Raw genomic sequence first — 12,441 nt, forward strand, 5'->3', positions numbered from 1 at the left:
GCTGGACAAGGGCAGACAAGGCCGCTGCTGTCAGTGCCCGAGGCTCAGGGATCATCCAGCTGAAACGGAAGAAAGATGAGAGAAAATAACCACAAATAAACCTCTCTGTCCCGGGCAAGCAGCAAGGGCCAAGGTTGTCTTGCTCCTGAAGCTGTGGATAGATTTTTTTCCATTCTATTTTTTTCCACTGTTTTCCCTACAATCTCTCCCTTCCCGCCCTGGCGCACAGCATGAGATGGGTGTAGATCAGGGCAGGGAGGATCTTCCTAATCAAACCCACATTTCTCTGCATTGTCTGCCCTGTCTCCCGGGGAGCTCAGCCAAACCCCCATGCTCGCGATGCTCCAGCGCTGTTTGAAAAGCTGCACGAAGGTAGGATTTTCCCAAATGGAGTTTCCTGGGTCGGAAGGGAATTATTCCACTTCGCCCTGAGAGCTACTTTCCCAGAAATTGAGGACCCTTTACACTGGGAGCAGTGAAAGCTGAGCCTGGAGCCACAGAAGGGGGCTCTACCCCAAAGGAAGTGCCCTCCATGGCGCTCCCAGTTTTCCTGCCTTTTCCATGCCCTTGATCCCAGCAGTTTCTCCCATGCCAGGCACAGGGGAGCTACATCTGCTGCTTTATTTCGGGCCCTTCTCTCATTACAGGTGACATTGGTTATTTATATCACGTCCTCAGTCCCACAACATCCATCCTGGAGGTGCTGGGTGCCATCCACAGGATGGGGCCGGAGCAGCCCAGCAGCATCCCAGCAGCTGGCACCGGAGAGCTGGAGCCAGGAATCCCGGAGAGGCACAAGAGCCAAGAAGGAAACGGGCCATGGGCTGTCCACTGCCACTAAAGGTCCTCAGCAAGGTGGCACGATGCCCCTCTGCCGCCTGTGGGGCTCAGGGACAGCGGGACGTGCCCTTGAAGGCCACGCTGGGCTTTTCTGGCCCCCCGCAAAAGGACGGGAAGTGGCGGCTGAGGCGTCATTTCCCCACGGGCGCCGTGTGGGCTTCTCCCTGGCCAGGGCAGAGAAATCCTGGGCTGTCTCCTGCTCGCAGACTCCTTGGTGTCCCCGGCTGGGCCGTGTGGCGCAGTTCCTGTGGCCGAGCAGCCGGGCTCCAGAGCGGCACCCATAACGCGGCCCCCGGCCCCGTCTGCTGCCTCTGCCCCTTTCGTGGTCCCTGCAGGCGGAGCTGGAAGGTTCCTCTGGCTAAACCCCGGCTCGGAGGGAAGGAAGTCGGCTGCAGCCCAGGAAAGGAAGCCAGCTGGTTTCCCTTGTGCGTCTGCGAGGCGTGCGGGGGGAGCAGGGCGTAGCCAGATCGAGATAGGATGGGGAGGCAGCGCCTCTTTCCTTCCATGTTTTCCGGGCTGGACGCGGGAAGCGTGGCCTGGGCATTATTTCCTCCAGCTGCTGCTGGGCTGGGCTGTCCTGGCTCTCTGCTCGCCGTGCAGTGCGGGACAGCAGCCACGACGGGGAGCTTCCATCCCGCGGGACGGCCGGGCGGGACACGGGCCCCGCTGTCCCCTGCCTGTGGGGACAGAGCCAGGCGCTGCCCCCCGGCTCCCTGGGGTGGGCAGGGTGGCTTGGCCAGCACCTGGCCCTGGGAGGCGCAGAGCTGGTGGGACCCCCCAAGGGGGATGCAGAGCCCACGGGTCCCTCTCAGCTCCCATGGCATCCCCACCCCTGGCCGTGGCCATGTCCAGCTGGGGTGTCCTGGTGGCCGAGGGGGTGGCTGGAGCCTCGGGGCAGTGCTGGGGGCAGCAGGGCCTGGGGCAGTGCTGGGGTCACTCTCCCTGCTCCTTCAGGGCAGCTATTTCTGGCCCTGGGACGGGGAGGGCGTGTGGGGGCAGGAAGGTGGGAGGAAGGCTCCGGGGCTCATGGGAGCTGAGGGCTATTTCTGCCTCGCTTTGTGACCTGCCAGGCCACCCTTGGCCACCGTGTCAGTGGCCTGTGCCAGGCTGCCCCTGAGCCTGCAGCCCGAGGCTCCCCACAGCACGTGGCCCAGGTGGCCCTGGGTGGCGCGGGACGTGTGCCACACACCCTGCCAGGTTTGTCACAAGACCGTGATGCTGGCTCTGATCTCCTGATGTCACCCTGCAGCAGGCCGGCAATAAATGCCCTGGGAGTGCCCGAAATAGGTGAACCCTGCCCCTGAGGTGATTTTGTGTCATCCTGGAGAGGGTGACTAAGGCAAAGTGGCTCTGTGGGAAAAAGAACAGTCATTGCCACCCAGCTGTGCCAAAGGCTGGAAGCTCCGTGGCCTGTCCCCCTTCCCTGCTGGCCACCCCATGGAGCAACCCCAGAAAGGAGCAGTGGGCACCGGCAGTGGTCCCAGTGCCCCCAGACGTGGCTGTGGCACAGTCACGCATTGGCTGGCACCCTGGCATGTCCCCCACCAGTTCTATATATGGGCCTGCCCTCTCCGGGCCGCGGCACCGGGATCTCAAGTGACACCGGGGAGGGAGGGGGGGGGTCTATTTTTAGCCCTTGAATGGATCTGAGCTGCAGCCGGGCTCCCTGCCCCCGCCGAGGGTTCGGCATCATGTTGTGCCGGGAGGGTTTTCCTGCGTGGCTCCTCGAATGGCTCCGTCCCCGCCTGGGGCTGGGGGACAGGTAGGATGGGCTTTGTCAGCTCCCTGCTTCTCCTGCTGCCGGATCCCCCCGCGGCTGTGCTGCTCCTCCCTCCCCAGGCCCGCGGGAAGGACGGGGCTGCTGCCGTGGCTTTGCTGGAATGTCCTGTTTGCGCTGAGCTTCGGGAGGCCGTGGCAGGAATGCTCGGGAACATCAATCCCAGCTTTTAAGTGGCAAAAGGAGTAGGAAAGGGGGGGGGTGAGGTGTGGTGCTGCTGTGGAGAGAACCCCAAACCTGCTCTAACTCTGGAGAGAGCACCAAGCCCCCTATGCAGCTGTGGGGAGAATCCCAAAGCCCCGGGGCTGCCATGCTGGGGAGCAGAGGGTGGTGGCACTGTCCCTTCTCACTGCTGGCAGGGCTGTGGTCCAGCACAGCCATCCCCATCCTGCTGAGGCTGCCAGGAGCTGGAATTTCCAGCTGGGTTTCAGCTGGACACGAGTGAGGATGAGCGAGGATGAAAGGAGGAACTGGCAGGAAGGGCTGGGGGCACGCACCTCGCCTCTGTCTGCCCACACCGATGCCACCCCCTCGTCCCTGACCTATCCCTGCTCCCCTGCTGCAGGCATGGATAACTTCGAGTACAGCATCCAGCTGAACGACCGGGAATGGGCTGAGTTCTTCCAGGCCTCCGAGGAGTGCAGCCTGGCGCCGGCCTCGCTGGCCACGGCCGAGGAGCAGTGCCTCAGTGACATTGAGCAAGGGGACGCCTCGGGACGGGACTGTCCCCGCAGCAGCGCCGGGCTGACCGCGGCCAGGCCGGGCAGCGAGCCAGCGGCTGGCACGGGTAGCCTGCCCCACGTGGGGTGGCCGGTGACACCGCCCCGCGCTGGCCGGAGCGTGGCCACCTCTCCCTGCCGGAGCTGCTGTCGGGCAGCGAGGACGAAGCAGAGCCGGGCTCTGTCGGGAGGATCCTGTGTGACAGCGACGAGCCCAGGTGCCGGTCACCCGCTGCCATGCCCAGCGCCCAAAGGAGGCAGCCGCCACGGCCACCCGCGGCCACTCCGGCCGGTGGCACAGCCCAGGGCAGCCCCGGGCAGGACGCGGCGGCGGAAAAAGGAGCGGCCGGAGGCGGCCAGGCCATGGAGCCCCCCGAGCAGGGAGGGGATGCAGGAGGGGGACGAGCCCGTGGCAGCGCCCTGGTGGCACAGCCGGCGGTGGTGGCACAGCCGGAGGCTCCAGCAGCCTCTGCCTCCCCGGAGGGACCGGCCGGGAAGGGCTCTGCCAGCGCTGCCCCGTCGGAGCCCCGGAGTGCGGGGACCGCCGGGGACCCCCCCGAGCCCGTCACCGGGACGGTGCCCAGGGTGGCCCAGGAGGAGGAGCGGGCGGGCACGGAGCCGAGCTCGCCGGGCGGATCCCCCAGCGTGGTGAGGCCCAAGGTGCCGGCGCAGCCGAAGAAGAGCCGCAGGCAGCGCGGAGCCAGCGCCACCGAGGGGGACAGGGACCCTGCACCGGGCGCGGCGGGGGCCGGGAAGGCACCCCCGGGCTCGCCGATGTCCCCTCGGAAGGGCAGAGGGAAGGAGAAGGCGGCCAAGGGAGCGCTGGTGAGGCTGGGCAGCGAGGAGGCTGCGGACAGCAAGCGGTCAGTGCCCGGCCCTGGCGTGGATGGCGGCGATCCCGGGACTGCTGCCCCGAAGCAGAGGGGAAGGAGCCGGGGGGCGCAGTCCCCAGGGAAGACAAGGGCCACCAAGCACCCAAAGGCAGCGCAGGCCGGTGGCTCGGGCGTACGTGACAGTGTCCCAGTGGTCCCTGGCGACGGAGCCGCGGCTGTTCCAGGACAGGCGTGCCAGGAGATGCCAGGGAAGCCTCTCCAGCCCGGGAGCGCGGCAGCCTTTGGAGGGAATGCTGCTGAGGGGGCTGGGGGGGAGCCTGCAGCTGAGATCCCTGGAGTTCCTGCTGTTGAGATCTCCAGAAAACCTGCAGAGATCCCTGGAATTCCTGCTGTTGAGATCTCCAGAAAACCTGCAGAGATCCCTGGAGTTCCTGCTGTTGAGATCTCCAGAAAACCTGCAGAGATCCCTGGAATTCCTGCTGTTGACGATCTCCAAGAAAACCTGCAGAGATCCCTGGAATTCCTGCTGTTGAGATCTCCAGAAAACCTGCAGAGATCCCTGGAGTTCCTGCTGTTGAGATCTCCAGAAAACCTGCAGAGATCCCTGGAATTCCTGCTGTTGAGATCTCCAGAAAACCTGCAGAGATCCCTGGAATTCCTGCTGCTGAGATCCCTGCAGCTCCTGCAGCTGAGATTCCAAGGAAGCCCTCAGAGATCCCTGCAGTTCCTGCAGCTGGGATCCCTTGGGAGCCTGCAGCTGTGATTCCCAGGAAACCTGTAGCAATCCCTTGGGAAGCTGCAGCTGGGATCCCCAGGATTCCTCCAGTGGGGATCCCTTGGGAGCCTGCAGCTGGGACCCCCGGGAGTCCTGCAGTCGACATCCCCAGGATCCCCGCAGCTGAGATCCCCAGGATTCCGGCCGTTGAGATCCCATGCGAGCCCACAGCTGGGATCCCCCCGATTCCTGCGGCTGGGATCCCTTGGGAAGCTGCAGCTGAGACCCCCAGGGAGATGAGCCCCCTGTGCTTTGCCGATGGGGCCTCTGCCAGGCCCAGCTCTCTGGATGTGACCTGGCCCGAGATGTACGATTACTTGTTCTGTGATTCCCAGGAGGAGGAGGACGAGCTGGGGAGCTCCGTGGAGGGGTGGAAATCCCCCTTGCAAAGGGAATTCTGCTGGCCCGAGCTGTACGAGCACTTTTTCAACGAACCAGAAGGAAGCAGGAAAAAAGGCAAAGCTAAAGACAGGAAAAGGAAGAAGTTCAGCAGCTTGGACCACGCTGGGCTGCAAAAGGAGGATCCCAGCCCGGCTACAGGCAAGGACACCGTGTTTATCCCAATCCCTGACGTGTATGGACATTGCTTCCCAGAGAGAGCCCAGAGCAGGATGGGCTGGAGAGGGATTTTCTCAATGGCTCCGGCCTCCGAGGTGAAGAAAGCTGTGGGGGCTCTGAAGTCCCTGCTGCAAAGGCAAATCCAGCTGGGAGGAGGCCAAGCCCCAGCATCCCAGGCCCTGGTGCCCAGAGGATCCGGAGAGAAGCTCGCCCTGGTCCCGCTGGGAGGAGCCCAGGTGTGGCCGGGAGATGCAGGCACGGCCCTGGCCCTGAGAGGTAAACCCCGTTGTCCCCTGCAGGGACATGTCCCAGGCTGTGTCACCCTGGCTGGCCCTTGGGATGCTCCCTCTGTCCCCTCTGGCTCTCCCTTGGGATGCTCCCTCCCTCTGTCCCCGTGCCAAGCGGGTGCTGCTGGCCAGGTCCCCCAGCACTGCAGGCATGAGCAGGTAAAATTTGGGATTGTAAAACCCACTCCAGAGGCCTCAGAGGTCACCTGGACATTGCCTGTTCCTGGAGGCAGGTGGGAGAAATGGGAATAAAGGGAGAAGTTTGGCCCATGAGGACAGGCAGGGATTTATCTTTGAGCTTAAATGATGCTCAGAGCCTCAGAGTTAATATTAAACCCAAACAACGAGGGAGCCATCCCGAAGGGAGCCTCAAAATCGAGCTTCCAGTCTGTTTGCATGGAGAAAAACCCCTTTGGGGTGGTCACAGCTGATTAACAAGCCGGTTTTAATTGAAAGCCTGATCAAATGAGTAGGAGCAAGAAGAACCTGATCTTGACATAGGCCTGCAAGTTGTTCCAGGCTGGAACGGCAGCGGGGCAGGGAGCGCCGGGCCCTCAGGGATGTCCTCGTCCCTGGAGGAGGCAGGGAGCAGGAGTGGGGTGGGGTGGGATGCACGGAGGGATGCTGAGCACTCTCGGATGCTGTCCCAGAGCTGGCTGCGCCTCGGGACCTCGGTGACAGCAAGGGGAGCTTGCCCGAGGCCCCAGGAATTGCTCTGTCCTAAATCTGCTCCCCAGACCCAATTCCAGCCTCCAGAGAGAGCTGGGGAGATGCTCAGGGAGGTGGTGAGGCAGCCTGGGGTGGCTTTAACAAACATTTCCCTGGCGTTTTTAACAAAGTGTGAGACTGAGAGGGGTGACAGATGAGCCACTGTCCTTCGGGACTGCGCCCGAGCCCTGGCCAGACCCCTCTGACTGCACCTCTGTTGCAAAAACACCTTCAGGGACGATTCCCTGGGAGCACCAGGCATTTGCTGTCCCAGAGGGTGGGGAGGGGAGGCAGAGGAGGTGGCACAAAGCCCCCAGAGCTCGTGCTCCTCTCGTGGCAGGGGCAGCAGAGAACCCCCGGGTGCTGAGCCACAAGGACATGTGCCTCGTGTTCTGCGCCTTCGCGTCCTGGGCTGTGAAGACATCTGACCTGCAGGCTCCGGATGCCTGGAAGACCAGTACGTACAGTGCCCGCCTGGAGAGGGGTGGGAAGGGCTCTGGGGGGCACTTGGCAGGGAGAAAAGCTGGGATATTTATACCTGCAGCTGCCTGTGGGGAAGTGCAGCGTTTTCCTGCTTTTCCCAAGTGCTTTCCATGCTTTCTGTCTCCTCCGCTCCCGGCTCCTGCTCGCTTCCTTTGTGCTTTCCCTACAAAGTGGCTGCTGGCTGGAGCTGAGCTGTATCCACGGCCTTGGTCCTGCTCCATCCAGCCCCTGACAGGGACCAGTTTGTCAGGATTTCCTTGGGATCGGTGCTGTCAGGGCCTGCAGCGAGCAGGTTTAGATTCCCTCATCCCAGCTGGAACAAAATTCCCTGCTTTTCTGATGTGCTTGGAAGGCTTAATCTTCCCCCCCAAACACAGCTCGGCTGAGGCATCTTCCTGCTGCTCTGAGTCCTGCAACTGCTCAGAGATCTGTGGGATCCCCTCCTCTCCAACCACAGCACCTGGAAGCTGCTGGGAAGAGAAGAAGCTGGGGAAACACAAATTCACTGAATCCCCCCGGAGTGGGGATCGCTGGATGAGCAGGGAACGGCTCAGGGCGAGCAGCATTCCCAATTCCTGCCCTGGATGCAGCAGGTCCAGCCCTGGAGAGCCCTTCCATGGGAAGAAATGCTGGGATCAAGGCTTCCTGCTGCTTTTCCAGGCGAGGAATGTTCCCTGCTAAGGTCACCAGGAAGCTGACACCCGGGCTGGGAATAGCTCCTGAGCTAAGGCTGCTCAGTGCCATCATCACAAGCAGCTCTTGGCCTGCTCCTCCTGGGCGACTGAGTTTGGGATGGAGGACGTGGCCCCGGGAAAGGTGTGGAAAGCGGGATACGCTCCTCGTGCCCCGGGATGGAATAACCTGGGGAGGAGGAGGGAGGCAGGAGCAGTTCCACGCCCCGGAGCAGCCATTCTCTCTGGGCATTTGGGCCTCTAAAAGGTTAATTTCTCTCTTTATGTCCCTCTAACACATAAATCAGAATCCAGTCTGAATATAAGGTGGGAAGTCTGAAGGCACAGCTTGGATTGCCAGCTTTGCTTGGGAATCAGGGGAATTTAACGTCTCTTACAAACCAAATCAAAGACACTGAGTGCAAGCACAGGGCAGAGCTTGCTTTGTCTATAATCCCCATCAGTTATTTCTTCTGTCCCTACGTTTTTTGATCCGGGGTTTTGGATATTTTCTGCTTTTGGCTGGGACCAGAAAATCCACAGGAAGTCCACAAAATGGGATTTTCCTTGGCATCCTCCTGGTTTAAAAAGAAGCAGGAAATGAAGGTGCTGCCCTGAAGCCCTGGTGAGATTTTTCTAGCATGTCTTCCTCATCCAAGATCAAATCTCCACCCAAACCTGTGGCTCCACCCAATCCATGAAATTCCCATCTGGATCTGTGTCCGACACTGTGCATCACCAGTGGAGCCTTTTGAGCATTTCCCCTAAAAACAGCCGTGTTTTATGGAATGGTGGGGTCTCCATGTGCCCAAACTCCGGGACTGGATGTGGCCAGTCAGGCTGTGGGCAGCTGGGAACGCACTGGGAACAAATTCCTCATGGTGGGAATGAAAAGCAAAGGCAGGAGGGGGCTGGGAAAGGATGAGGAGTGACCCCGCTGTGTCCCACGGAGCAGGGGGGGCCCAGCAGTTTGGGATCCCCCACGCCCGGGGAAAGATCCTGAGGTCTGGGAGAAGCACCCGGAGTCACAGTGGGAATGTGTTGGGCTCTTTTCCAGTGTTCCTGGCAAGTTTCGGCACCCTCTCAGCCATCCGCTACTTCCGACGGCAGGTCAGGGAAGGGCACCCCCGGACTTAACCCCGGCCACGCCGGAGCCGCTGCCCGAGGCCGGCGCAGGCAGAGGCTGGGACTTTGTTCTGGACACTGGGAGAAGCCTGGAGCCAGCACCAAGACTTCTGCGGCCCCATCCGTGGCGGGACAGGATGGCACAGGGAGCAGGACCTTCCCGGTGACAGGAACTGACGGTAGGACAGGACAGGACAGGGGTGGCTCTGCCCTTCCCTTGCACGCTCCTCGCGCCATTCCCGGGAATGCCCAGGGTCTGCTCCAGGGCACTGCTGGTCCCTCCTCCCTGCTGGAGTCGCCTGGTGGCACAGGAAGGAGCTGAGGTGGCAGCGAGAGAAAGCAGGGGAGTGCTTCATCCCGACAAAAGCTGGGATATCCGTGAAGGAGGAAAGGAGGGCTTTGGGAAGAGCTTGGCTAGGCCCGGGCTGGGCGGCAGCTCCAGGGGATGGAGGGGCCACTCCCTTGGCAGAGCCCAGCGCTCCCATGACCGCTTTGAACACTCCAGGAGGGCTCATCCTCTTGGATTTCACTCCAAGAAGTGGCAGCTCAGTGCAGCAGCTCTGGGATAAGGTTTCTGTCGCACGTGGCCACCGCAGCCCTGGCATCCAGAGGCACGGACGGGTCTGTCCCTGCGGGACACCTGCTGCAGGGACACGTCCCCGTCCCACGGGGGAGGACGGGCAGGGTCACACAGCCAGAACGGGGGGAAAGGGCGGCCAGGGAGGGTCCTGCGGGGGATGCACAGGGTGGGAAGGGCAGCAGGGAAAGGGCTGAGCTCAGGGAAGTCTCAGGGAAGAGGACAGGAGGATGTTGGAGAGGAGGGAGGAGTGCACGGACAGGTTTGGCTGTGCCAATCAGCAGGGAAAGGGTCTGGATATTTGATTTATTTCCTCGTGTGCCTCCCGTCCCAGAGAGGCAGAGTTTGGCTGGGGGAGATGTGGGGTGGGGGGAGTGTGGAACCTGTGGGGCTGGGGAAGGGCTCCAGGGGCCCTGGAATGGAAAGTGGGGGCAAAAACGAGAAGAAAATGGTTCAGTCTCCCCCCTCTCCCCAGTGCCTCCCTCACCCCTCCAGGACATTATCCAGGAGGATTTTCCTTCCCTCACCAGTCTGGTAACAGCACCAGTGTGGGATTGAGCGCTCAGGGACCAGACCCACCGAGGCTCTGAGGGCAGCAATCAGCCCGGAGCTGCAGTGTGGAGCTGCCTGTGAGCTCTGCAGGAACGCTGTGCTGGCGTTTGTCCCGAAAGAGGAGAGGGGAGGTTTCCTTCCTTGTGCTGAGAGTGCCGTGAAACTTCAGTGTGTGTGTAGGGGTGGGCTGGAGGCCGTGGATTACTGCTGATAGGAGAGGGCAGTGAGACGTGGGACTGGGAGATGGATGTGGCCAGGCTCTGTGTGGGCCAGAGCAGCTGTGCGCCCACTGAGAGCTGTTCTGTGAGGAGGGCAACAGATGGAATGTGCTGGAAGCTTCTAATAAAGCTCTGTCTCATTTACTACTTCTGTGTCCGTCCCTGTGTCTGCGGGGAGCCCTTAAAGGGGTTTTAAAGGAGGATAAGTCAGTGCCCTCTGTGTGTGTGTGTGGATCCAGAACTGCAGGAGCTGACGGCTCTGGAGCCCTGGGGACACAGCAGGCAGGGGGATGGGGCTGTGTCCCTGTCCTTGGCTCAGTCCCCGTTCCTGCCCCCCTGAGACACGGCCTGGCTGTCACATGTCACCAGCAACCCGCTCCAGAGATCCCTCCTGGCTCAGGAGCCCTTGGCTCGTCCCCAGGCAGCGCCTCTGAGCACAGCAGTGAGCCCGAGGCAGTGCCCAGCAGCACGACCTCCATCCCCTCTCCGCTCCCGGATCCCTCAGGATGCTGCATCCAGGAGCTCCTGGCACTGCATCCTCAAAAAAAACCACCCTGAAACACTCCGTGTGCTCTGTCTGCAGCTCACCCGTGAAACTCTGCCCTGCTCTCCATGCCGGGTGGGAGCAGCAGCCTGGGGGGGAGACGGGGAGCAGCTGGGGGAAGTGGGAATTTCACTCCTCCGGGATTTCCTGGGGGGCTGTCCCGGGGAGCTGAGCGCAGCAGGAGTTGCTGAAAGGTCCCGCCAGTGTCAGGAGGTCTGGGAGCCTCTGCCACGCTCAGCCGGGCAGGAGAGCAGCCTGAGATGTTAATGCTTGGATTATTCCCTGACCTTTCCAGCTCTCTCCTCTGCCTCAGCAAGGCCAGCCTGCCCGGGATTTCCCGTCCGTGGCCGAAATTCGGGACTAAACCTCACAAATTCAGTATATCCAAGGATTTCTCCCTGAAAAAAAGCTGCCAGGACAGAGGGGTTTTGACCTCCCCTTTGGGGGCAGCCAGGACGCCCCCAAATCGCAGAGACCTTTCCGTGCATCCTCCGTGCCCCGAGGCTGCTCCCGTGCCACGGGCGCGCTGGGAGCGCTGCCAGGCCTCGCTCGCCGTGCCCCGCACGTCGCTCCCTCATCTGACACCTCCCCAGTGCCAGGCACATGAAAAAGTCAGGCAGGTGCGCCCCGAGGAGCTGAGCCCGGGTCTCACTGATACCATGAAGATTTTTTGCCTTTTCTTTTATACCCCTGTTATACTTTTTTACAGCTTCTGTATTCCCAGTGCTTTTTGCCTACATTCTTGGACTTGTTTGTCAAGCTCAGAGACTCAGCATTTTAGAGGCATCGTAGCTAGGGATCAGTGTGCCCCAGAGCCCAAGGTCCTCTCCAGAACATATTCTGTAAACCAAGATAGAACCATCCAGGGGAAGGCTCCTTGGGGAGGGGGGGCTCACTTGAGCCTCTCATTGGGGAATCTTTGATAGATCTGCTGATTAGTAACACCTATAATGTTATACCCAATGTTGGGAGACACAGAGACACAGACAGAGACAGACTGGGCGGGGTGCATCTCGATGCACATGACCTGGACGTGTGCACCTAAGGATCCTTAAAAATAAATGCCAAGGTAAAATCCCTTTTCCCCTTCTAACCGTGTATGCCTCTTGATTTTAAGACCAGGAAAAGGCATCATCACCCCGCTGGACGCGCCGGCTGGGAGCAGGGATGCCGCTCCCCCTTTTCCCGGGAATCGGTTTGGCCGCAGCGGCTCCTTCGCTCTGACTTCATCTTGCTCCATCTCTCGGGGGTGAAACCAGAGCGGAGCTTCCCACGGGGATTTCTGTGGCCATTCCTGGCTGTTCCCTGCCCTTTGGGGGGGGTTCGATGCGGTGCCGGCCCCGGCAGAGCAGAGGGAGCGCTGACCCCGCTCTGCTCCGGTCGCTCCCGTCCGTGGAGCCGGGAGAGCTCCGCAGGTTTTGGTGGATTCTCCCACCACCCACAGGGCGCTCAGGGAGTTGCTGGGCACAGCCCGGGGCGGATCCCGCACATCCCCGGCGCTCGGGAAGGGAGGGATGGGTCCTTCCCGAACTCTGGCTGTGGTTCCGAGCAGGAAGGGACACACAAACCTCTCCCCGAGGAATTCCTGAACCTCAAATGCCTTCGGGAAGGGAATAAAGATACAGGAACAGGCTGATTTCTGCTACACCCGTTGTTCTCTGGCAGAGAATTTCTCCCAGCTCCCAAAGCCAAAGGAGCAGGTTAAAAGCTCCACTTTCTATTGAGTTGTGGGGTTTTTTTAAATTTCGCTGTTTATTCTTTGAGGGAAAAAAAG

At 61.1% G+C, this 12,441-nt stretch overlaps 1 protein-coding gene across 1 annotated transcript; it reads left to right on the forward strand.

Annotated features, from left to right (window-relative positions):
- Nucleotides 1-2,617: 2,617 nt before the first annotated feature.
- On the forward strand, nt 2,618-10,270 carry PERM1 (PPARGC1 and ESRR induced regulator, muscle 1). The gene is given in 5 exon segments (XM_039564109.1): nt 2,618-3,407; nt 3,410-4,506; nt 5,169-5,778; nt 6,838-6,954; nt 8,709-10,270. Coding segments are annotated over 5 exon segments (2,247 nt in total). The 5' UTR covers nt 2,618-3,064; the 3' UTR covers nt 8,789-10,270.
- The last annotated feature ends 2,171 nt before the right edge of the window (nt 10,271-12,441 follow it).

This window comes from Corvus cornix, chromosome 21 (assembly GCF_000738735.6).
Source record: "Corvus cornix cornix isolate S_Up_H32 chromosome 21, ASM73873v5, whole genome shotgun sequence".
Taxonomy (NCBI): Eukaryota; Metazoa; Chordata; class Aves; order Passeriformes; family Corvidae; genus Corvus; species Corvus cornix.